Source organism: Lithobates pipiens, unplaced genomic scaffold (genome assembly GCF_037356315.1).
Source record: "Lithobates pipiens isolate NorthernLeopardFrog02 unplaced genomic scaffold, aLitPip1_a1.2 Scaffold_3, whole genome shotgun sequence".
In the NCBI taxonomy this organism is placed as follows: domain Eukaryota; kingdom Metazoa; phylum Chordata; class Amphibia; order Anura; family Ranidae; genus Lithobates; species Lithobates pipiens.
In genome coordinates, this window is record NW_027507790.1 from 6,035,300 (window position 1) to 6,060,868 (window position 25,569).

General features: G+C 45.3%; 1 protein-coding gene across 1 annotated transcript in view; it reads left to right on the top strand.

Moving 5' to 3' along the window:
• Positions 1–25,569, top strand: part of GAL3ST1 (galactose-3-O-sulfotransferase 1) — a 94,762-nt gene that overhangs the window by 53,575 nt on the left and 15,618 nt on the right. The window contains exon 2 of the mRNA XM_077461198.1: positions 22,018–22,151. Within this exon, the coding sequence (XP_077317324.1) occupies positions 22,021–22,151 (131 nt within the window). The 5' untranslated portion in view covers positions 22,018–22,020. The remainder of the gene's footprint in view (positions 1–22,017; positions 22,152–25,569) is intronic.

The window sequence follows — 25,569 nt, forward strand, 5'->3', positions numbered from 1 at the left end:
TTAGGGGTTCTAAATAAAGGGAAGGAGATAGGCAGGAAACGAAAAGAGGCAGGGGAAGCTCCATTAGCATTGCTGGTTGTCATACCAACGGCCACCACAAGAGGGCGCCAGATTCCAGAAGGAATCATAGGACCGCAGAAGGCCTCAAAGCCGCGGCCTCAATTACCAGCCGCCAGCGGAACGGCCCGACGCGATCATGCCGGGGGGGTCCACGGAGACAGGATACCCCCAGCTGTGCTGCCCCAGGCGTCAGGTCGCTAATTCTAGTCGCAAATGCGACCTGGCGCCCGGGTTTTGTCGAGCCCTGTCTTAGACTATGAGTTTATGTTTATGGATGCACACAGTATACTATGATTGGCATGTTTGGTAAATTTTGGGGTCAGTCTAATGCCTGTCTGGACCTGATAGTAAGGACAGGCCTTTTAGACTATGAGTTTATGGGTGCACACAGTATACTATGACTGCCATGTTTGGTAAATTCTGGGGTCAGTCTAATGCCTGTCTGGCACTGATGGTAAGGACAGGCCTCTAATACACGATGAGACTATCCGGCGGACTTGGTCCGGCGGACCAGAGTCCGCCGGACAGTCCGCCTGTGTGTGGGCTCTGGTGGACTTTTTTTTCCCAAAAGTCCGGCGGACTTAGAAAGTAGTTTTGACTCAAAAATTGTCCGCCGGACTGCGATCCAGCCGTCTATGTGCTAGTCCACCGGACTTTTGAAATGAACAGACTTTCCCGCAATGGAGAAAAGTCCGTTCATTTTGAACGCGGCTCCAGGTAGACGGGACTAGCGAAGGAAGTCAATGTCACCGCCTTTGGCGGCAAAATTGACACGTCGCTGGCCCCGTCACCTGGTATGGACTTAAAGGGGAAGTCCTAAACCGAAAAAACGGTGTGGGGGTCTCCCCCAAGGTCCATATAAGACCCTTATTCGAGCATGCAGCCCGGCCGGTCAAGAAAGCCATACCAGGTCGAGTGCTCTCAACAGGGGGGTGCTTTGGGGAAGGGGGGCCCTGCGGCCCCCCCCACCCCAAAGCACCTTGTCCCCATGTTGATGAGGACAAGGACCTCTTCCCGACAACCCTGGCCGTTGGTTGTCGGGGTCTGTGGGCAGGGGGCTTATCGGAATCCGGGAGCCCCCTTTAATAAGGGGGCCCCCAGATACCGACCCCCCACCCTATGTGAATGAGTATGGGGTACAATGTACCCCTACCCATTCACCTGGTGAAAAAAATGTAAATAAAACACAACACAAGGTTTTAAAATAATTTATTGCACAGCTCCAGGGGTCTTCTTCCGTCTTGGGGGTCTTCTCGCTGGACTCCTCCGCTATCTTCTGCTCTTTTGCTAGCTCTTTTACTAGTGGAGGAGCCCGGCTTTCTTCTTCGTCGCCGCCCGGGTGTCTTCTTCCGACTTCGGGGGTCCTGTCCTCCTTTTCGGGGGTCTTGTCCCCCTCTTCGGTTCTTCTTGCCAGGACTCCTCTTTCTTCCTTTAGCTCTTTTACTAGCGGTGGCCTGGTCTTCTGTCACCGCTGCCGCCTCTTCTTCCAACTTCAGGGGTCTTGTCCCCCTCTTCAGTTCTTCTTGCCGGGCCTCTGCTCCTTCTTCCAGCTCTTTTACTGGCGGTGGCCCGGTCTTCTGTCGCCGCTGTCGCCGCCTTCTCTTCTTTTCTTCTCTTCTTCTTCCTTGGGATGTTGACTCAAAGCTGTCTCTGCCCGTAATGACAGGGACATGTTGCGCGGCGACTTATATAGGGACAATGGGCGGGGTCACCGGGTGATGTCCCCGCCTGTTAGGATGTCACAGTCCCAGAGGATGCTGTATACCTGGGACACCTCTGTGTGCCCTAGGGGTGTAGTAATGCAGCATGTGCAGCGGTGAAAAGTGGGTGTAGCCAATTGTAAATAGTGCAGGTGTGTGTAATATGCAATATAGTGTATATAGTGCAGGCGTGTGTAATGTGCAATATAGTTTATATAGTGTAGGCCTGTGTAATGTACAATATAGTGGATATAGTGCAGGTGTGTGTAATGTACAATATAGTGTATATAGTGCAGGCCTGTGAAATGTGCAATATAGTGTATATAGTGCAGGCGTGTGTAATGTACAATATAGTGTATATAGTGCAAGCGTGTGTAATGTACAATACAGTGTATATAGTGCAAGCATGTGTAATGTACAATATAGTGTGTATAGTGCAGCCGTGTGTAATGTACAATATAGTGCAGGCGTGTGTAATGTACAATATAGTGTTTATAGTGCAGCCGTGTGTAATGTACAATATAGTGTATATAGTGCAAGCGTGTTTAATGTGCACTATAGTGCAGACGTGTGTAATGTACTATATAGTATATATGTAGTGTGCAATGTTTGGTGAGGAGCCTCGCAGTGTAATTTTGGGGGGTTGGGGGAGGTCTCCTGGTGTAGTATGGGGCCTGTATATAGGGAAATTATTAGTAATTAATTGTATGAATTATCAGATGTTCACATCAATGGAGGATAATAAATTACGTACTCAGATATATAAATGTTGAGTTAATCACATGCATAAATACACACACTTAAATGCATACGGATACTGTGATATATACATAGGCTCAATTACATACAGTACACACACACACATACAGTATATACACACTCAGATACATGCATATACACTCAGATATATACAGATACATGCATACACACACTCAGAATATATGCAATCAGATACATGCATACACACTCAGATATATACACAATCAGATACATGCATACACACTCAGATATATATAGATACATGTATACACAATCAGATATGTACACAGATACATGCATACACACTCAGATATATACACAATCAGATACATGCATACACACAGATACATGCATACACACTCAGATATATACACAGATACATGCATACACACTCAGATATATACACAACCAGATAAATGCATACACACTCAGATATATACAGATACATACATGCACTCAGATACACACAAACATGTATAAATACACTAGACGCAACCACAACATACTGTGAAATGAATACTTACATATGTAGCATGGTAATGGGCAGCCAGCTTCTCTCCTCCCCTCTCTGTCCTGCTGTCCCCTCACACTCCGTGCAGCTCCTTCCTCTGCCCACCCACATACACTCACAGCTCCTCTCCAATACATCGGTCTGTCAGAGTGAACAGTCCTGAGAGGGTTCCAGTAGCTGGAACTAGCAGCAAAGCATTGGAAAATGTGGCCAGGGGGTTATGTATCCCTCCACAGAGAGAAACAAGTCCCTTGTAATTAGGGCTGTTTCCATCCTGACAATTACAAATATGTGAAGATAGGTGAAACCTGGGCAGAGGATGTAAAAACCGGACTGTCCGGGTGAATCCCAGACAGGTGGCAACCTTAAATTTTTGCTACATTTGGAAAGTTGTACTTTTAAAAAGTTTAATAAAGCTGTGGCTTTGCCCTATTTCAAACTCAATCAGCTTCTGTGTCTTTTGGGGGGGGGGGGGGGCAAAGTATTGGTTTATTAGTTGGTCATAAATGAGCCTATGCTTCTCAGCAGTCATGTTACTAAGCTAAAGCTGAAATTCAATATGTCAAAACCAATTCAAAATCTCCTAGAGACAGGTTGGCCTGACTTGCTTTTCCCAGATGATTGTAAGTTTATATGCAATGAGACCTGTGCAGTGAACCTTACAAATAATGTCTTTTTGAGAGCTATTAAAACCTACACTTTAGAAACAACAGAAGCTAATAAACAAGCTGGAAGCGTGAAGGTTACATGACTGCTTTTTAGTGTTGCGTAAAGCCCAGAGAATTTCAGCAGTGCTTTCGTTTAGTAATAATTCATAGTCCTAGCACTCAACTTTGCACGTTCCTTAGCCATCTATAACCCATTTTTTAATTACAGTTAATGCTCTGAATATAAAGAAGGCCATAGGAAAGCATGACCCTCTACTGTGCAGTCATACACGCATGAACAATTTATCATTGCGTGTATGTAGATGTACTAAACCTTTTTTCTATTTATAGCTTGTAATTATCTATGCACATAGCCATATTTGCTAATAAAATATGCAGGCCCTGCTTTATTTGTGCCTTGCTGATGTTCTTGTCACACGAGTCTCAAGGTTAGCCTGATTGTAAAACAATACATAGTTACATAGTTAGTCAAGTTGAAAAAAATGCACAAGTCCATCCAGTTCAACCATAAACATGGTGTACTGTAGTCTCTAATTGCTGGTAGCCACAGATCATGGTGAGGCCTGTTCTGAGTGGAACCTGCCCTGTTAAACCACTGTATGATCTTGTCCACCATGCTACAGCTCAGGGTCTTGGAAATCTTCTTATAGCCTAGGCCATCTTTATGTAGATACAAACAAACCCAAGGATAAACCGAGGAAAAAACCAAGCTTTACTTACCACCAGCCAGGGGCGGATCCAGGGCGGGGCAACGGGTCAATTGCCCCCCCCCCCCCCGAAAATATTTCACTTCAAGGCTTTCTCCCTCCGCCACCTATTTACGTTTGGCGAGGAATCGTCTAAATGCAGTTGCAGGGACTTTATTTCTGCTTCCCCCACTCCCAGATGGCTTAAGACATAATATTCAGTGTGCCCCATCCGTTCATTTAGAGGGGCCCAGGCGGTGGCGTCCTTATGGGGGTAAAGACCATGGTAAAACTGGAGTCGCCGCTACAGACTGTGTAGTATTATTAGCAGAGCGGTGCGGACGTGCCCAGTGTTACTTCCCTGTCAGGCGGAGTGATCTCCACCCGACAGGAGCTCCCTAGTCCTGGCTGGCGTGACGTCACATTTCAGAGGCCGGGAGCGCGAGATTCAAGACAAGATGCTTTCCAACCTGTGAGCCCATCTGCACTGTCTGCAAGTGAGTGATCACTTAACTGCCTTAACTCCTTAACACAGCAGTGTGTTAGCTGTGTGAACTGCTGAAGTGGTTAACACTTGGAGGGAAGGGGAGGGGGGAGGGATGTTAATGCAGTTAGAATGGTAATTGTAATACACAGCATGGAGGGGGGTAATGTACTCACTGATGCATTCATGACCAATGGCAATTAATTAACCCCTTTGTGCTGCATTAGTGGCAGTGGCACCATCATTATTAATTAACCCCTTTTATGCTGCAGCATGATGGGGTTGAAAAAAAACACTGCTACAAATGCAGCACAAAGGGGTTAATTAATTGCCATTGGTCACAAATGCGTCAGTCGGTACATTACCCCCCTCCATGCTGTGTATTACAATTACCAATCATCATCATCATGAGCCACAGCACCTGTATTGTGTGATTATCATGATGATAATTATGATATAGAATGACATTAAAATTCATCTTTAGGCCTCATTCACACAGGGGGCATGCTGCAGACATACGGGCTGTCTTTAACTGACTTGGGGATGGATAAAGTGTGGGATATACTAAAAGGAATGACAGAAAGGAATGTCCCATAACGTTTTGTACATATCCCTGTGCTGGCATCCCATTTATTTATACTGACACACACAGCTTTTGTGTCCCAATATGTCCTGCGTGGGTTCCAGAATGCTTGCCAGGTGCCTTCAGGTACCCACACCGGCATGTCATATTGGGACATAGTGGCTGTGTCCGTGCAGCCATGTGTTAGAATACAAATAAATGGGATGCCGGCATGGGGATGCATCTAACACTTTAAAACAGTGTCACTGTTTTAAACAAGGTTATGACTGTATGATATGTTAAATACATATATTTTAATACAAATGTGTTCTGTAAGCAACACCTTATTTTCTGGCAGTGCCCCTCCCGAGACTAGACTCTGGATGCCCCCCTGCCACCAGCCCACAGACAACCAATTAACCTGTCTAACAATATGCGTTAAAAACAGGGGTTTAGTCTGCACACATTTGCAAATGCATGCGTAAGCCACAGAGCCCCGCCAAGGAACCCCTATATCTGTGGTACCTAACACTAACTTATGAGTGTCCCCACAGTGGAGGCACATGCATTCTGATGGATAGGTGAGAGCAGGTGGACTGAAAGGGAGCCACCCCTTCTTAAAGGTACAGGAGCACACTGAACACCCAGCACAATGGCAACACAGGTGTCAGTGGGATGCCTGACCAAAAACACAACCTGTGACGCAAAAAGACGCCACCCGCTCACACCTATAGCTGGCTATCGCAGTAAGAAACTTGGAAGGCTAACAACAGATACAAACAAACCCAAGGATAAACCGAGGAAAAAACCAAGCTTTACTTACCACCAGCCCACAGACAACCAATTAACTCTTTATGTAGAGCAACAATTTTTTTTCAGATCCTCAGATAGTTCTTTGCCATGTTGAACTTCCAGTGACCAGTATGAGATGGTGAGAGCGATAACACCAAATTTAACATGCCTACCCCCCATTCACACCTGAGACCTTGTAAAACTAACGAGTCACATGACACTGGGGAGGGAAAATGGCGAATTGGGCCCAATTTGGACATTTTCACTTAGGGGCTGTACTCACTTTTGTTGCCAGCGGTTTAGACATTAATGGCTGTGTGTTGAGTTAATTTAAGGGGACAGCAAATGTACACTATTATACAATCTGTACACTCACTACTTTACATTGTAGCAAAGTGTAATTTCTTCAGTGTTGTCACATGAAAAGATATAATAAAATATTTACAAAAATGTGGGGAGTGTACTCACTTTTGTAAGATACTGTATGTAGCACCCTGATGTTTAGGCAGGGTTGCTAGTAAATTTACCTGCCAGGTGTAGTTGCCTTGGCCAATTGATAGGAGATCAATTGATTCCAACCTAATTCTGGAAATGCTGCACTTCTCTCTTATGTTGCTAGATGGCCGGATATCTGGTGGCATTGGATAAGACAAGGGCATTGCAAGAAGATTGCCAAGACCCTGAAACCGAGCTGCAGCATGGTGGCCAAGACCATCGTGCATTACTGTCATCCCATCTGAACCAAATAAGTTTATCTTGGTCTCATCAGACCACAGGACACGGTTCCAGTAATCCATGTCCTTAGTCTGCTTATCTTCAGCAAACTGTTTGCGGGCTTTCTTGTGCGTCATCTTTAGAAGATGCTTCCTTCTGGGATGACAGACATGCACGGTGGTCTTGGCCACCATCCTTCAGCTCAGTTTCAGGGTCTTGGCAATCTTCTTATACCCTAGGCCATCTTTATATAGAGTAACAATTCTTTTTTTCAGATCCTCAGAGATTTCTTTGCCATGAGGTGCTATGTTAAACTTCCAGTGACCAGTGAGAGCGATAACACCAAATTTAACACACTTGCTCTCAATTTACACCTGAGACCTTTACACCTGAGACCCGTGCATGTCTGTCATCCCAGAAGGAAGCCTCTTCTAAAGATGACGCACAAGAAAGCCCGCAAACACTAACGAGTCACATGACATCTGGTGGGAATTTGGCTAATTTGGCCCAATTTGGACATTTTCACTTAGGGGTGTACCCACAGCAAATTTACACTGTGGTGTCCATTTTTTCGTGCCATTTGGAGGACACTAGCTTGTGCTTCTAGGACAGTATAAGTCACATGGGCCATATATGAAAACATATATTTCAACGAAAAAGAACAGTTTATTGCTTGATAACCAATAAAGAACAAAATACAGCTGTATGATTTTTTTATGTAGATCAATGAGACAGTTTTGTTGATGTACAGGATTTTATAGGAAGTAAAACATCTACTTACTTTTCCCACAAAGAACATGAGAAAAATTTCCACGCAGAACATGGGAAAAATGTAATTCAAGAGAACAGTTATTCCTTTACAACTACTACTACTACTATTCTGCTTATACAAGAGGAATAAATGCATAAAACGTTATAAATCCTGGAGAAAAGCTTAATATAGCTTTTGTGGTCAAATTTCTATAGGGCAAATTATGTCGCATTTATGCTGGTGATGTATAATGATAAATGACACATCTTCAAAAAATACTTTTTAAATTAGGTCTATTTTTGTAGGAAAAATCATTGTATTCAATTCTGATGATAGTTGGGCAGAGCATACGCAAAAAATAGTCCCAAATGAGCTTAATGTAATTTATCTGAATCTAAAACTGAATCATACACAGTCTGGCAGATAGTTCATGGATGTCTAAGTACCTTTACAGGTGAATTAGTATGTGAAGTGGGTCAGTGGTTACAGGGATAAATCATTAACACCTAAACGTGTCCTTGAAATATAAGAGTAGTTTTAGGGTGTTTTTCAGTTGATGTTTTATGTATTTGACAAAGGTCATATGCCTAAAGTTTTGGATGGTGTTGTTTAGCGTTCATGTCAGCTGCCTGCTCACTATTAGATGAGTCATGCATAACATATTTAAGTGTAGTAAAATAGGTTTGACAGCTGACAGTTTTACATAATAGCATGGTCATTTGAAGACTATATTATTTTAAATTCTTTAGGCTGCATGCACACTACGAGCTGAAAAAAATGATGGAAATACACTGAATAAAAAAACATTCATTATTAGTGTTGGCGTTTTGCAGTGTATAGCAGGCTGTGGAGGATTGGGCAGCCACCTATGTCTTTAACAACTGATGACTCATCTGCTGTCAGTGGGATTCCCTGCTGACAACTGAATAGGGATGAGCTCAGGCGTGTTCGCATGGAACACGTGCAGAGCCCGCCAGGAAGTCGGCGCAGCACTGCGCTAATCACAGGCAGTGAGACATTACCCGATCTCTGCAGCCGCACATCGGGGCAATGTCTCACTGCCTGTGATTAGCGCAGTGCTGCGCCGACTTCCTGGCGGGCTCTGCACGTGTTCCATGCGAACACGCCTGAGCTCATCCCTACAACTGAATGTAAATGTCATGGTTTTACAGTAATGTTTGTCTGTCAGCTTACCTCTCCATGTGTTCAGCTTAAGAGGCCAGCCACTCTCACCTGGTTGCTTAAGTAATCTATCCTCAAAGCATGGCTCCACCTCAGCCCCTATCAGAGAACTCTATGTTAACCTGTGCACTGCTAGTCAGCCCTGCTGATCAATATTGTGTGTTTTGGCTTCTGTGTGATCATTGCTCTGTGTCCTATGTCTGATCCTGTTTACCGACCTTGGCTTGTTCTTGACTGTCCTTGTCTGCTTCATATTCCGACCTTTGGCATGTTCTTTGACGATCCCGATCTACTTGTTGCCCTGATTTTTTGGCTTATCTCCTGACTATCCTTTGTTGTCACAGTCTGCTGCTTCCTCTCTACCTTCCTGTACTCTACTGTGAGCATGAGCTGGGAGACCCTAAGAGCCACGACCTGGAGCCAGACTGCAGCGAAGTCCGTCCCCACCATCAGAGGTCCTGGTGAACACCCGCTGGCTCTTAATTTCCACGCCCTGGGAAATCTCATGCTCTAGCTCCCAGTGTGATCCGTGTTGCTGCTCCAGAGTACCTGCTTTCCTGAACCACCCAGAGGTCCATCCGCAGCAGTCAGCCATAGGGTCCACTACCTTGCGGTGCACTCCAGACCCTAATGGGGTGCATCTGTCACCTGGACTCAGGTGACCTGACAGTTTGATCAGCCATGGACCCGGCTGATGTGCGGCTACCCGCAGATGGTCTATTGTAGGGAATAGTCCACAGACTTGAGACCCAGGAATCAAATCAGACTCAGGTGATTCATTTCCTCCCGAATCTGGCTTCCTGCTTCAAGCAGCTTCAGGCCTCCTTGGGAGCCCCCGGAGTCAGCAACCTCAAGTACAATTGGCGGCTGCACCTATTCCGGTCGCAGACACACTTTTACTACAACTGCCAGCTCCGTTACGTTTCTTTTGGGACTCCAAGGCCTGCATTCATTTTGAGCTCCAGCCTCAAAAGTTCCTGTCTGATCGGGCAAAAGTAGCCTATATTTCCCTCCTCTGCGGTGAAGCTTTAGCCTGGGCTGCCCCCCTCTGGGAGAAGAATGATCCTGTGTTTTCCAGCCTGTCCGTCTTCTTGACGCTCTTTCTAAACATCTTCGAGGAGTCGGCTCAGGTTTCTTCAGCGTCCAGTGCCCTTTTACGTCTAGTTTTGGAAAGTCTTTTGCAAATCCCCTAATGTTGCCTTGGATTTTTCCTCTTCTTACCACCCTCAATCCAATGGACAGACTGAGAGGGTTAATCAGGAGTTAGAGGTCTTTCTTTGCACCTTAACCTCTGCTCATCATGACGATTGGTCCTCTCTACTTCCGTGGGCAGAATTCTCTCACAACAATCATGTAAATACCAGTTCGCAGAAGACACCCTTTTTCCCTCTTCCCATGACCTGTTCTCCAGATATTCCAGCTTTGGCTATGGCTCAGGAGTCTTTCCATTCTATTTGGGGTGACGTTCATGATTCCCTCCGGGCAGCTGCTGACAAATTCAAAGGCTTTGCTGACCGCCGCAGGCATAAACCACCTTCTCTTCAGCCAGGGGACAAAGTCTGGCTCTCCACCAGGAACATCAAGCTCCGAGTTCCTTCTCTGAAGTTTGTCCCAAGATTCTTTGGTCCGTACACTATAACCTCTAAACTGAATCTGGTTTGTTTCAAACTCCAGATTCCTAAAAGCCTCAAAATCGCTATCTCCTTCTATGTTGCCCTTCTGAAGCATTTAGTCCTGAATAAGTTCTCTCGTCCTCTCCCTACTGCGGCCCCTGGTCTCTGAGGATAATCAGAAGTATGAGGTTAGTCAAATTCTGAATTCCCGGTTCTGTAGAGGCATTATTCAGTACCTTGTGCATTGGAAAGGGTTTGGTCCAGAGAAGAGGTCTTGGATCACTGCATCTGAGGTCTTTGCGCCTCACCTGTTGAGGATTCATCTGAAGTTTCCATCTAAGCCTGGGCCCAGCCGAGGGAGGAGAAGGCCTTGTAAGAGGGGGGTACTGTCATGGTTATGCAGTAATGTTTGTTTGTCATCTTACCTCTCCATGTGTTCAGATTAAAGTGGTTGTAAACCGTCCACCACAACTTTGTCCCATGTAAATCAGCATAAAAAACCCTAATGAACACTGCTTGTAGATATCTCCTTACTTGCTTAGTATTGTTGTAATCCTTTTTGTTCTTTAGAATGACGTCACTGAACATGCCCAGATCTCCCCTGATTTACGGCACACTCTCTATGTCTTATCTATCTGTTATCAGGACTTCCTACGGCAAACAGCACTGAACTCCCAGGAGGCTGCTAATCACTCAGAGCTTCCTTCTACACACCATGTGACCATGTGACCTCACATACAGAGTAAAGCAGGGCATGGGACAGAAATAACTGCAGTCTTATCAGCTGAAGCTGATAGGACTCATACAGGCAAACACTAGATAATCAGCACAAGTAAATACTATGAAATAAAACACGTCAGCTATGAACAGGGCTTGGTTAACAGTACAGGAAGCGCTCAATGTAAGGGCGGAAATACACTCCACTGTGGACTCAGAAAACAATACTTAAGATGGCGCTGCCTAACCCATGGAAACAAGATTTTTAAAGTTTCTTTAAACAGTGAGTAATATGTGATTTGGGCTGGATTACAGTGGCTATACTTTGATAATTACTTATTATAATGGATTAAATGAAAAGAAGAATCAGAGTGGGAGAGTTGACTTCCTCTTTAAGAGGCCAGCCCCTCTCACCTGGCTGCTTAAGTAATCTCTCCTCAAAGGGGCTGGGGTAGAGCCATGCTACCAGGGAACTCTACACTCTGCACTGCAAGCCAGCCCTGCTTATCAATATTGTATGTTTTGGCATCCATGTGCTCATTGCTCTGTGTCCTACATCTGATGAGCATGAGCATGAGCTGGGTGACCCTTGGGGCCGCGACCTGGAGCCAGACTGCAGCAAAGTCCATCCCCACCATCAAGTCCATCCCCACCACCAGGGGCCCTGGTGAACACCTGCTGGCTCTTAGATTCCACGCCTGGGAAATCTCATGCTCTAGCTCCCAGTGTGATCCGTGTTGCTGCTCTAGAGTACCTGCTTTCCTGAACCACACAGGGCTCCATCCGCAGCAGTCAGTGGTAGGGTCCACTACCTTGCGGTGCACTCCAGACCCCAACAGGGTGCATCTGTCACCTTGACTCAGGTAACTTGACAGTAAACAAAAGAAAGCTGGCAAAAAAAAAAGTTGTGCCCCACCCCCAAATCCATACCAGACCCTTATCCGAGCATGCAGCCTGGCAATCCAGGAAAGCAGGGGATGAGCAAGCATCCCCCCCTCCTGAACCATACCAGGCCACATGCCCCATATGGGTGGTGCTTGGGAGGGGGGTCCCGCTCAAAGCACCTTTGCCTCAAGCGATTGAATAATGACAATTTTTTTTTTTACACAAAGTTGTCACTAAATGATATATTGCTCACACATGCCATGGTTATATGTGGAATTGTACCCCAAAATACATTCTGCTGCTTCTCCTGAGTACGGGGATACCACATGTGGTCGACTTTTTGGAAGCCTAGCCGCGTACGGGGCCCCGAAAGCCAAGCACCGCCTTCAGGATTTCTAAGGGCATACATTTGTAATTTCACTCCTCACTACCTATCACAGTTTTGAAGGCCATAAAATGCCAAGATGGCACAAAACCCCCACAAATGACCCCATTTTAGAAAGTAGACACCCCAAGCTATTTGCTGAGAGGCATGTTGAGTCCATGGAATATTTTATATTTTGCCACAAGTTGCGGGAAAATTACAAACTTTATTTATTTTTCACAAAGTTGTCACTAAATGATATATTGCTCACACATGCTATGGGCATATGTGAAATTACACCCCAAAATAAATTCTGCTGCTTCTCCTGAGTACAGGGGATACCACATGTGTGGGACTTTTTGGGAGCCTAGCCGCGTACGGGGCCCCGAAAACCAAGCACCGCCTTCAGGCTTTCTAAGGGCGTAAATTTTTGATTTCACTCCTCACTACCTATTACAGTTTTGAAGGCCATAAAATGCCAAGATGGCACAAAACCCCCCCAAATGACCCCATTTTAGAAAGTAGACACCCCAAGCTATTTGCTGAGAGGCATGTTGAGTCCATGGAATATTTTATATTTTGCCACAAGTTGCGGGAAAATTACAAACTTTTATTTATTTTATTTTTTTTCACAAAGTTGTCACTAAATGATGTATTGCTCACACATGCCATGGGCATATGTGAAATGACACCCCAAAATAAATTCTGCTGCTTCTCCTGAGTACGGGGATACCACATGTGTGGGACTTTTTGGGAGCCTAGCTGCGTACGGGGCCCCGAAAGCCAAGAACCGCCTTCAGGCTTTCTAAGGGCGTAAATCTTTGATTTCACTCCTCACCACCTATTACAGTTTTGAAGGCCATAAAATGCCAAGATGGCACAAAACCCCCCCAAATGACCCCATTTTAGAAAGTAGACACCCCAAGCTATTTGCTGAGAGGCATGTTGAGTCCATGGAATATTTAATATTTTGCCACAAGTTGCGGGAATATTACAAACTTTTTTTTTTTTTCACAAAGTTGTCACTAAATTATATATTGCTCACACATGCCATGGGCATATGTGAAATGACACCCCAAAATAAATTCTGCTGCTTCTCTTGAGTACGGAGATACCACATGTGTGGGACTTTTTGGGAGCTTAGCCGCGTACGGGGCCCCGAAACCCAAGCACCGCCTTCAGGATTTCTAAGGGTGTAAATTTTTGATTTCACTCCTCACTACCTATTACAGTTTTGAAGGCCATAAAATGCCAAGATGGCACAAAACCCCCACAAATGACCCCATTTTAGAAAGTAGACACCCCAAGCTATTTGCTGAGAGGCATGTTGAGTCCATGGAATATTTTATATTTTGCCACAAGTTGCGGGAAAATTACAAACTTTTTTTTTTTTTTTCACAAAGTTGTCACTAAATGATATATTGCTCACACATGCCATGGGCATATGTGAAATGACACCCCAAAATAAATTCTGCTGCTTCTCCTGAGTATGGGGATACCACATGTGTGGGACTTTTTGGGAGCCTAGCCGCGTACGGGGCCCCGAAAACCAAGCACCGCCTTCAGGATTTCTAAGGGTGTAAATTTTTGATTTCACTCCTCACTACCTATCGCAGTTTTGAAGGCCATAAAATGCCAAGATGGCACAAACCCCCCCCCCAAATGACCCCATTTTGGAAAGTAGACACCCCTAAATTTAGGGGTACACTAGTGAGACTCACAGGTAAAAAAGCACCTAGGCTGTCAGCGACTGTATCAAAACGCTACAAAAAAAACTGTTAGCGATCGCAGGGATCAGGCCTGACTCTGCGAACGCTGCAGTTATGTGTGTTGTGTTTTGTAAGTGACAGTGATCGATCGATACTGCACTTGGGTGGGCTGGGCTGGGCTTGGCGGAGGGGCTAAACGCAGGTGCTAGCAGGTATCTGGGCTGATCCCGCTAACAATGCATTTTGGGAAACCTAAACTGCTGGCGACGCTAATATAGATCTGATCAGATACTATATTACTAAGGGAGGTGTATGCTTTGCGCGTGGGTGTTAGCGGTACTGGCACTAACCTGACGCTGCCTGGGGCGACGCAGACCTTATCTGACCCTCAAACTTATATCACCTGCTGGGTGATCAGGGGGTTAAACCTTTATTAGGTAATAAATGGCGGGTGCCCTGAAACTATAAAAAAATAACTAACCAACCAGCGTCACCTGTAACAGTTATATGGTGAGCACTGGTGAAAGGGTTAACTAGGGGGCAATCAGGGGGATTTATGCGGTAGTATATGGGGGTCCCTGGAGCTATAAAAAGCTGCGGCGAACCTAAATACCTACCTGCCTAGCTAGCGTCACCTGTGACACTAATACAGCGATCAGAAAAACGATAGCTTATTAGGCTGGGTTCACACTGGAGCGATGCGGGAATGCCGTGAATCCGTGGTGGGTTCCCGCATGCCCTATGCGAACTGCTGGGAGTGTCAGTGAAATGTTAATGACACCCCCAGATCAGTTCGCATATCGCAGTGCGATCTGCAAACTCGGACAGGAATCGGATCGCATGGTGTGAACACCCATGCGATCCGATTCTGCTGCGGACCAAAAAAAGGGTCCCGTGCGAGTTTGCGGCGGGTGCGATCTGTATGGCTGAACTCGCATCGCACAGAGATCGGATGTGATTTGCACTGCAGTGCGGTGCGAATCACATCCGTTCTCATAAACCGCTGCAATGTGAACCCAGCCTTAGTGACACTGGCGATGGGGGGTGATCACGGGGTTAAACCTTTATTGGGGGGGTTAGGGGGGTACCCTAGAGCTAAAAGGGGCTAACCCTAACTGCCTTAACAGTTATTGCAGTCACAAATGACACCAATGCAATAATTTAAAAAAAAATGCAATTGGTGTCACTGTGACTGGGGGTGCAGGGGTGATTGGGGGGGTGATCGGGGGGTGAAGGGGGGGTGAAAGTGTGCCTGGCGTGTTCTACTGTTAGTGTAGTTTTAGGTGCAACTCACCGATCCTCTCTCCTCGGTGCCGGAACGAAAAATACCGACACGGAGGAGAGATTACATCACTTCCTCTGCCTGTGTTTACATTACAGGAGAGGAAGTGATGTAGAGGAGGGATTTCATTCGTCAGGAGCGATCGCGAGGGGGTGGCCATGAATGAATGGCTGCCCCCTCATCCCGGATCGCTCCTGCATGGAATCCGACCGCCGCTGGCACCGGGGGGGGGGGGCGATCGGGCCCCCCACCCGCGGGAAGGCAGGGACATACATGTACGCCTTCTGTCGACGTACATCGTCGTGCGGCGGTCGGCAAGTGGTTAAAGGGGAATTCCACACTCCATTCTACAATGCTTTTGTCTCCCCCCTCTAACCCCTTAGATTTCCATGGGATAACTTTTGCTTTTAAAGGGGAACTCCACACTCCACTCTATTCTCAAAAGGCTGTGAGCTGCCTTCACCAATCCAAACCACATCCTTTTTCAGAGCATACAACAGGGCCAGCTAGGAAAGGGGGGAGCAGAGTGATCACCCAACCCTTTCCTGAACCATACAGGGCCACATGCACTCGACATAGCTGGCTGCCTTTGGGGCATGTTGGGCTCAGCCCAATACCAACCACAATGCACCTTGTACCCACTACTTTAAAGGGGTCTTACACATTCTGTAAAGCCCCCCACATCCCCAGCCTAGGGAAGTGTGGAAGAAGCCCTTGTTCCCCTGAATATGGGAAGGTGGTTGACTTTTGGGGTGACCGAGCCCCTCCTGCCCCCAAGCATCCACCCCCTCTTTCATGGGCTGGCTTGCTGTGTGTTTGGCTAGGGGTTTGTTAGAGGGGCACAATATTTTTTTAGTTTGGAGGTGGTATTTTTCACATGGGGGTTTTCATTTTAAGCCTTAACAGACCCAAATGGCATTGTATGTATTGGGGGGCAGGCTGTTTTTCGTTTTGGGTTAAAATCTTGCTGCAATGTAGATTTGTAAGTTTTCTCTGAAGCCATACATCTTTGAAGCAGCATTTTGGATACATGTCAGAGATACACCACTTTACAGGCAGAGTAAGCCCCCCAAGTTACTAGCTTTTAAGCAATTTTGCATTTTTAAAGGCACTTCTTGTTTCGTTTTTGGGGTTGTCCAAATTGGTGACATTGATATATGTCCCTCAGAGTGGGAAAAGGAAAGCTTGGCACTCGCAGTTCACCCAGCTGTATTAGAAAAGCCAATGAATATTCGCTTTCCTAAGACTAAACAGTCTCTCTGCCAATCAGGTGCCTGGGTCTGTTACCCGTCACCTGATTGGCTGAAATGACAGGCACTGTGATTGGAAGCCTATCAGGCATCCAATCATAAGAGAGGAAGAGAGAAGACATTGAGGACATGGAGGAGCATTGAGAACACCACTCGCGGGCACAGTGGCAGCGTTCGATGGGCACAGTGGCTTCATTCGATGGGCACAGTGCCTGAATTCAATGGGCACAGGGGAGCATTTGATGGCACAGTGGCTGCATTCAATGGGCACAGTGGTGGCATTTGATGGCACAGTGGGAGCATTTGATGGGCACAGTGGCTGCATTCAATGGGCACAGTGGCTGCATTCAATGGGCACAGTGGCAGCATTTGATGGGCACAATGGGAGCATTTGGCACAGTAGCAGCATTTTATGGGCATATTGGCAGCATTTGATGGCACAGTGGCAGCGTTCAATGGCACAGTGGCTGCATTATATGGCACAGTAGCTGTGTTTAATGGCACATTGGCTGCGTTTAATGATCACAGTCGTTGCGTTTGATGGCACAGTGGCTGTGTTTGATGATCACAGTTGCTGCGTTTGATGGCACAGTGACTGCGTTTGATGGCACAGTGGCTGTGTTTGATGGGCATAGTGAGGCTGCAATTGATGGATTTTTTTTTCAGAATTTTTCAATTTGTTTGCACCCCCCCCAAAAATTTTGAGCACCAGCCGCTACTGGTTCCCATAGACTGCAATGGTTTTATTTAACTTTTGCCCATGTTAGGCTCTTTGTTTAAGCCCCTGGGCCGGGGGGGTGTTTGTCCCATCTGTAATTTTGTACATGCTGGCATTGCTGGATGATGTGCTTAATTTTGGACAGGAGGGGTGGCTTATTTTGTGCTAGCTGCTTTTGGATTATTCTGGGCATGCTCAGGGACTTTATTTTTTTGTGCTTTTTGTGTGTGAACAGCACTTTTTTCTGGTCATATTAACATACATGTGCTTTTTCTTTCCTTGCTTTTTTCCAAGTCCTGTTTTGTTGACCAATAAAATATGTATGTGTTATTGTTAATAATTTGTTTTGCAGATGCATGCTCAATCCAAGTAATGCATTTTACACTCTCTCCCCCAAACAATTTTCATGCAACAGATTTCCCAGCAGCAGCTTAAAGCGGACCTCCACCCTGAAGTGAAAGTTCCGCTCATCTGATCCATCCCCCCCTCCGGTGCCACGATTGGCCCCTTTCAGGGGGGAGGGGGGTGCAGATACCTGAATAATCCAGGTATCTGCACCCACTTCCAGGACAAGCTAGTCCCCCCCCCCCCCCCCCCCGTTGTGTTCTGGGAAACACACAGTTCCCAGGACACAGCGGGGACCAGTGGAGACTGCAATGATTCACTTCCCGATTCCCTGACAGAGGATGGCGGCGGGGGCAGCTGAGAGATGAGCGATTGCTCGCCATCTGCCGCCGGCATCGCTGGACCCTGGGACAGGTAAGTGTAAATTATTAAAAGTCAGCAGCTGCAATATTTGTAGCTGCTGGCTTTTAATATTTTTTTTAAAGGTGCAGCTCCTCTTTAACTAGGCTGATTGGCATGGCAAAACACATAAAGGTGTGATTTGTCTAAATTTAAAACTACTTTCCTGGTGCATTCATGGTAGTGTACGCATGCATATGCTGCCATGGATAGGCATTGGGAAAAGAAAATTACAAAGAGGTAAGTATTCAATTTTCCATGTGTATGTCCCAAATTATTAGGGATTTTGGGGTTTGTTAAGTGTACTCGCTGTAAATGGCAGGGGAAGCACCACTGATTTTATCATGTAGAAGCAAAGATGCTGTTTTTTTATTTTCCTTGCATGTCCCCCTCGGATTTCCAGCAACTGCACTTCCAAGTGCACTTGTAGTGCAAAGTGCATTTGCCTTTAGTAAATAAACGCCAAAGCCCAAGATACCTAATAATTTGGGGTTAACACAGCAAAATGCTAGAGTGCAATTTACCTAATGGGGAAACTATTTAGATTGACCTATGTGTCCCCAAGGAAAGGCATTGGTCGGGTTTTACCCTCACTTCCTGTTTGGCTATGTGACAGGAAGTGAATAAATTTGAAGGAGAAACTGGCAAAATTTAAGAGGTGTCTTCACCCTATGAAGGGTGCAGACATCCTCAAAAACTGACAAGACTTCTAATCCCTCTGCATTCTATCCCCAAGCAAATATAAGAAACAATTTAATTTAGTTTAACTTTGCAAAGACACGTTCCTAAGTTCAACTGTGATGCATGTCAATGGCCCATTTAGACCTTGTTTAACCACCTCAATACAGTGCACTTACACCCCCTTCCAGCCCAGACCAATTTTCAGCTTTCAGCGCTCTTACAATTTGAATGACAATTACTCAGTCATGCAACACTGTACCCATATGAAATTTGCGTTCTTTTTTTTCACATAAATAGATCTTTCTTTTGGTGGTATTTAAAGAGGGATTCCACCCAAAAAAAATTATTAAAAGCCAGCAGCTATAAATACTACAGCTGCTGACTTTTAATAAATGGACACTCACCTGTCCCGGGTTCCAGCGATGCCGGCAGCCGAGGCCGATCGATCGCTCGGCTCTCGGCTGCTGCCGCCACCATTCTAGGTGAGGGAATCAAGAAGTGAAGCGAATCGGCTTCACTTCCCGGTTCCCTACTGCGCATGCGCGAGTCGCATCGCGCAATAGGAAATCTCCGCGCTGTCACTGGGACCCGTGTGTGTCCCAGCAGACAGCGTGGCAGGGCAGGAAATGGTGTAGACTCCCACGGGAGTCTATGCCCGGAAGTGGGTGTAAATACCTGTCTTTGACAGGTATCTTCACCCCCCTCCCCCCTGAAAGGTGTCAATTGTGACACCGGAGGGGGGGAGGGATCCGATCAGCGGAGGTTCCACTTTAGGGTGGAATCCCGCTTTAATAACTAGTGGGTTTTTATTTTTTTATGTGCTATAAATATAAAAAGACCGTAAATTTTGAGAAAAAAAATCCTTTTTCTTTTTTTTTGTCATGGAATTTAGAAAATGAGTAGTTTTTCTTCATACATTTTGGCCAAAATATATACTGCCACATATCTTTGGTAAAAATAACCCGAATTAGTGTAAATTTTTTGGTCTTTGTGAAAGTTATAGAGTCTACAAACTATGGTGCCAATCACTGAAAATTGATCACATCCGATCACACCTGATGTACATTTCTTGAGACACTAACAAGTCAGCAAAAGTACATAGACCCCCCAAATTACCCCTTTTTAGAAAGTAGACATTACAAGGTATTAAGTAGCATGGTGAGTTTTTTTAAGATGTAATTTATTTTTTCCCACAATTCTTTGCAAAATTAAGATTTTTTTTTCCTTTTTTTTTACAAAATTGTCACATTAACAGGTTATTTCTCTCATAGAGCATATGCATACAACAAATTACACCCCAAAATACATTCTCCTACTCTTCCCGAGTATGGCGATACCACATTTATGAGACTTGCCACATACAAAGGCCCAACGTTGAAGTAGCACCTTCGGGCATTCTACGAGCATAAATGACACATCTCATTTCTCAACCCCCTATTACACTTTTGAAGGCCCTGGAGCACCAGGACAATGGAATTGTCCACAAAATGACCCAAATTTGGAAAGTAAACACCCCAGCGTATAATCTATGAGGCATAATGAGTCTTTTGAATGGTTCGTTTTTTTCCAGAAGTTTTTGGAAAATGTGGAAAAAAAATGAAAAATGAAAACAATTTTTTTTTTACACAAAGTTGTCAATTTATAAGATATCTATAACACATAGCATGGATATAGAAAAAATTACACCCAAAACACATTCTGCTACTCATCCTGAGTAGGACGATACCACATGTGTGAGACTTTTACACAGCCTGGCCACATACAGAGGCCCAACATTGAGATAGTAGCTTCAGGCATTCTAGGAGCATAAATTACACATCTCATTTCATTCCTACCTATCACACTTTTGAAGGTCTTTGAGCACCAGGACAGTGGAATTACCCACAATATGACCCCATATTGGAAAGCAAGCACCCCAACGTACACTCTATGAGGCATGGGCTGCAGATAGGTACACAGGTACTCTGATGGGATGCAGATAGGTACTCGGGTACTCTGATGGGCTAGAGACAGGTACCTTGAGGAGCTGCAGATAGGTACTCGGGTACTCTGATGGGCTGGTAACAGTTACTCGGTTACTCTTATGGGTGGGTGACAGGTACTCGGGTACTCCGATGGGCTGGTGACAGGTACTCGGGTACTCTGAAGGGCTGGTGACAGGTACTTGGGTACTCTGGTGGCCTGGTGACAGGTACTTGGGTACTCTGATGGGCTGGTGACTGGTACTCAGGTACTCTGAAGGGCAGTGACAGGTACTCAGATAGGCTGTGACAGGTACTCAGATGGACAGTGACAGGTACTCAGATAGGCTGTGACAGGTACTCAGGTACTCAGATGGGCTTTGACAGGTACTCAGATGAACTGTGACAAGTACTCAGATGGGCTGAGACATGTACTCAGGTAGTCAGATGGGCTGTGACAGGTACTTCCAACGGGATTTCACTCAAGCTGTCTTGCATACACACGGACACACCAAATTCCGACCATCAAGAACGCGGTGACGTACAACACATATGATGGGACTAGAAAAAGGAAGTTCAATACCCAGTAGCCAATAGCTTCCATCTCGTAGTTGAATCTGAGCATGCATGAGTTTTTGGGCGTCGGAATTTCATACACACGATTGGAATTTCCGAAAGAACGTTTTTACATCTGAAAAATTGAGAACATGCTCTCAAAATTTGCTGGCGGGGATTCGGCCATCTAAATTCCGATGGAGCATACACACGGTCGGAGTAGGAGTATGGAGTAATCCGTTGGTTTTAGAAGTTAGTAGCTGATTAATAAGTTTTAGTAGGGTAGAATTAGTGGGGTAGCACTAGAAGCTACAAGATCAAGAAGCTTGGGGGCAAACAGGAGCAGGGAGATTGATCTTAAGTTTTTCAAAATAAGGATTAAACATAGTAAATGATGATGATTGGGAGAGTTTAGTTCCACTTTAGTGCTATGCCTTACAACCAGATTCTGCAGACTTTTTACAGTGTTTCCAGTTGTCACATGATTATGTGCAACTGCCCTCTTATATTACAGTATGTTTGGGTGAGGACTGCTTTCTTGTTGTACCTGTTCAAATTATTTTATTATTTATGTCATTATATAGAACTATACTGAAATGGCTCTTCACTGTTGCTTTGTTTATGATGTTTGTAAATTGATCATTATACATGATGTCATTTTTTTTGCAGAGGATGTGCCTGCAGGCCCAGGGCAAACTTTGCCGGTCAGTATGGAAAGGCTTGATCTTGGGAACCCTCCTCACCAGCTTTTTTATTCTGTTGTACTCTTATGCAGCTCCACCTCTGAGTCTTAGCAGCACAGAGTGAGTAATCTACTATATTATAATTGCAAGTTTAAATGTATTTCCTTACAGCCTGTATGATATATATTTTTTGTGCACCATTAAAGCCTTAGTTTAACCAAAACAAAACAAAAAAAAATAAAAATTGTGTGGTTTCCTCCTTTCGCTAAAATCTTTCTTTTCCGATAGTCCCCACTTCACAGTGCTTTGGGGGTTAATATAGCTAAGGGGCCATGACAGGCACTCAACAAGAGAGCCTTACTATGTCCACCCTTTCTGCCTAGGTCCACCATTATTATTATTATTGTTATTATACAGGATTTATATAGCACCAATAGTTTGTTCAGCGCTTTACAATGTAAAGGGAGAACACAAGGGTAGTACAATTACAATACAGTTTAAAAAAGAAGCAATAAGAAGGCCCTGCTCATGGAGCCTACAATCTAAAGGGAGGAGGAGGTGCTACAAAAGGTAATAGCTGTAGACAAACTGATGGAGTTGGCCAATATACAGTTTTTAGGTGGGGGTGAGGTAGGCTTCAATGAATAAATGAGTTTTCAAGGATAGCGGACAAGGTGGAACATACTGGGGTGGGGGAATTCCAGAGGATGGAAGAGGTTCTGGAGAAGTCCTGAAGGAAAAATGGGAGGAGGTGACAAGGGAGCTAGAGTGCAAGATGTCTAGGGAGGAGCAGATTGGATGATTTGGGCGATGTCTTGAGAAGAGGTCGGTGATGTAGCTGGGCTAGGGCATTGTTATGGATGGCTTTGTATGTTGTGAGTAGTATTTTGAACTTTATATGCAGGGCTAGTGGAAGCCAGTACAGGGATTGGCAGAGAGGGGCAGCAGCTGTGGATCAGCTAGTAAGGTGTAAAAATCTTCCTGCAACATTTAGGCTAGACTGAAGGGGAAATAGTCTGTGTAGAGGTAGGTCAGCAAAAATGGATTCAGTAGTCAAGATGGGAGATAACAGGGAGTGAAAAAGTTGTTTTGTGCTGTCATTAGTTAAGGAGAAGTGAATTCTGTAAATGTTACAGAGGTTAAAGAGGAAGTAAACCCTGATGGGTTTACTTCCTCTTTGTCTCCCTGCAAAGGTAAAGCATAATGGGCTACTATGCATCACTTACCTGACACAGGAGCCAGCGATGTCACCACTGTCCCCTGTAGTCTGGAGCATCCATCTTCTTCCGGGCATAGCTGCTCCGGCCACTCACAGCGCCGGAGCAGCGATGACGTCACTCCCACGCATGCGCACGGGAGCCACCACTGACGGCATATCGCCGTAAGCAGCGGCATGGTGCTAACGGCGATAGTGCGTCTGCGCGCCGCTGCCTGCGGCGCATGCGCCATAGACAGCTATCACTGTCTTTTAGTAAATATCTCCTAAACCGTGTATGTTTAGGAGATATTTCTTGGACCTACAGGTAAGCCTTAATCTAGGTTTACCTGTAGGTCAATGTGGTTTGTATGGGTTTACAACCACTTTAAGATGGCAAGATTTAGCCAGTGATTGAATGTGGGGTTCAAAGGAGAAGTCAGAATCTAGGATTATACCTAGCACCCTGTCGTGTGTGGAGGGACCAATAATTGTGTCACTTTTGGCATGGTGGAAGAGCACAATTAATGAAAGCACTTTATTTGGACTGGTTAAATATTCAATATTGAGAAGTTTTACACAGCATGAGCACTTTATAATAAGGACTGGTGGAAGTGAATTTGTAGTTGTCATACATATTGTCGTTTAAAGCTAATATATACATTTATGGTTTATGTTGGAATTTGAATTTTACAAGGTAATAGCTGGCAACAGCAGATTACTAATTGTATGCAAATAGCACTAACAGCAGATCACTAATTGAATGCAAGTAGCACCAGCAAGTACAATTTTTTAGGTTTTGTTTCACACATTACACTGGAGTTAATAGTGCACAGTTTTACTAGGTATATTTGAGTTTAGTGGATTTTTTTTTTGAGCGTGCTGAACTAACCCAAATTTATTTGTACCAATAATTGTGCTATTGATCTCAAGTCATGAGGGGGTGATCATGGAGGAGGAAATATTACATGCTCAGTTTTAGACAGATTCAGTTTAAAGAAATAGTGTGACATCCATACTAATATGTTGCTCACTAAATTTATAATACGGGAGGAGATCGAAGGGGTGAGCTGGGGAGTGAAGAGATAGATCTGGGTGTAGAGGTGGTATTGGAAGCTGTGGGAGGTTAGCTCAGGTAGGGGGTGTAGAGCAGTGCCGGCTAGTGTTTTTTTTTGGGATGGTGGGGCTGAAAACACCCCCCGGCACTACCCCCCTCCCCCTGGCACTTACCTAATCGAAGTGGTGGGTGGCGGGCAGCAGTTTCCGCCGTGCATCTCCACTCTCTTCCTCCTAAGCGCTAGGTGTCCAATGGGATTGTTGTAGCGATTGAGGCCTTACGGCTTCACTGCCCATTTCCTACTGCACATGCGCGTGTCGCACCGTGCTTTGTGAATGGCCAGCTGTCTTCTGGGACACGCGCAGGTCCTAAAAGACAGTGGGGGGCTCGACATACGAATAGAATATGAAGTCCTGATGAATCGGAAGTACACTATGTACTTCATAAAAAGGTATGTTAGAAGATAAAAATGTAAGATCCGAAAACGAGGGGTGGAGAGGTGGTGTGACAGTGGGGTCACTTTGGACACAGGGTGAATAAAAGAAACCCCCGATATGGTCTGTGATAGCCATATTCAAGGCTGTATAATACTTTGTGTACTGTATGTGGGGGTTAAGTGTCATTGTTGTGAGGAATTAAGTTGTTTTGCATTTCTATTGTTCATTTAAGTCTATCCTTGTGTGTAGTGTAAAGTGCCAGACAGACTGGCTGCTAACCCTTTGTGAAAAGATGTGTATTGGGTGGGATTGTTTGAAGCATAGCAGACGTCTTGGGATGTGTGGGTGGAGCTGGGCTCTTGTTCATGTTAAAGCATATGCCGTGAATTGTGTATAAAAATACAATGTTGGTTTTTAATAAAGTCAATTCCTACTACAGCAGAGACAGAGTGCGTCTCGTCTTGTTGCCAGAGGGATCGGCTCCTATAGGAAAGGGTCGTTTAACTGTGGATATTGGTACCGATTGGATGTGTGTCTCGGAGAGGGAACATCGTAAACGGCGTTAACCCCCTTTATATTAGGGGAGCCGTTACATTGGTGGCAGCAGCGGGATATTCCCTCCAGTTACTGGGACACTTCAAACCACCACAGTAAATGACCAGCTATGCAACCTGCAGGAAAGCCGCACTGAAAGACTTACTTGAGAGCCGTGGAGGGACCAGTGGGACAAAGAACAAGGCCACCTTGATCAGGGAACTAACCGAGATGGATCAGAGGGATGGTGATGCAGGACCCCGGTCAGTTGAAGACTTGTTTCAGCAACGAGTTCGACAGCGGGTGGCATTATAT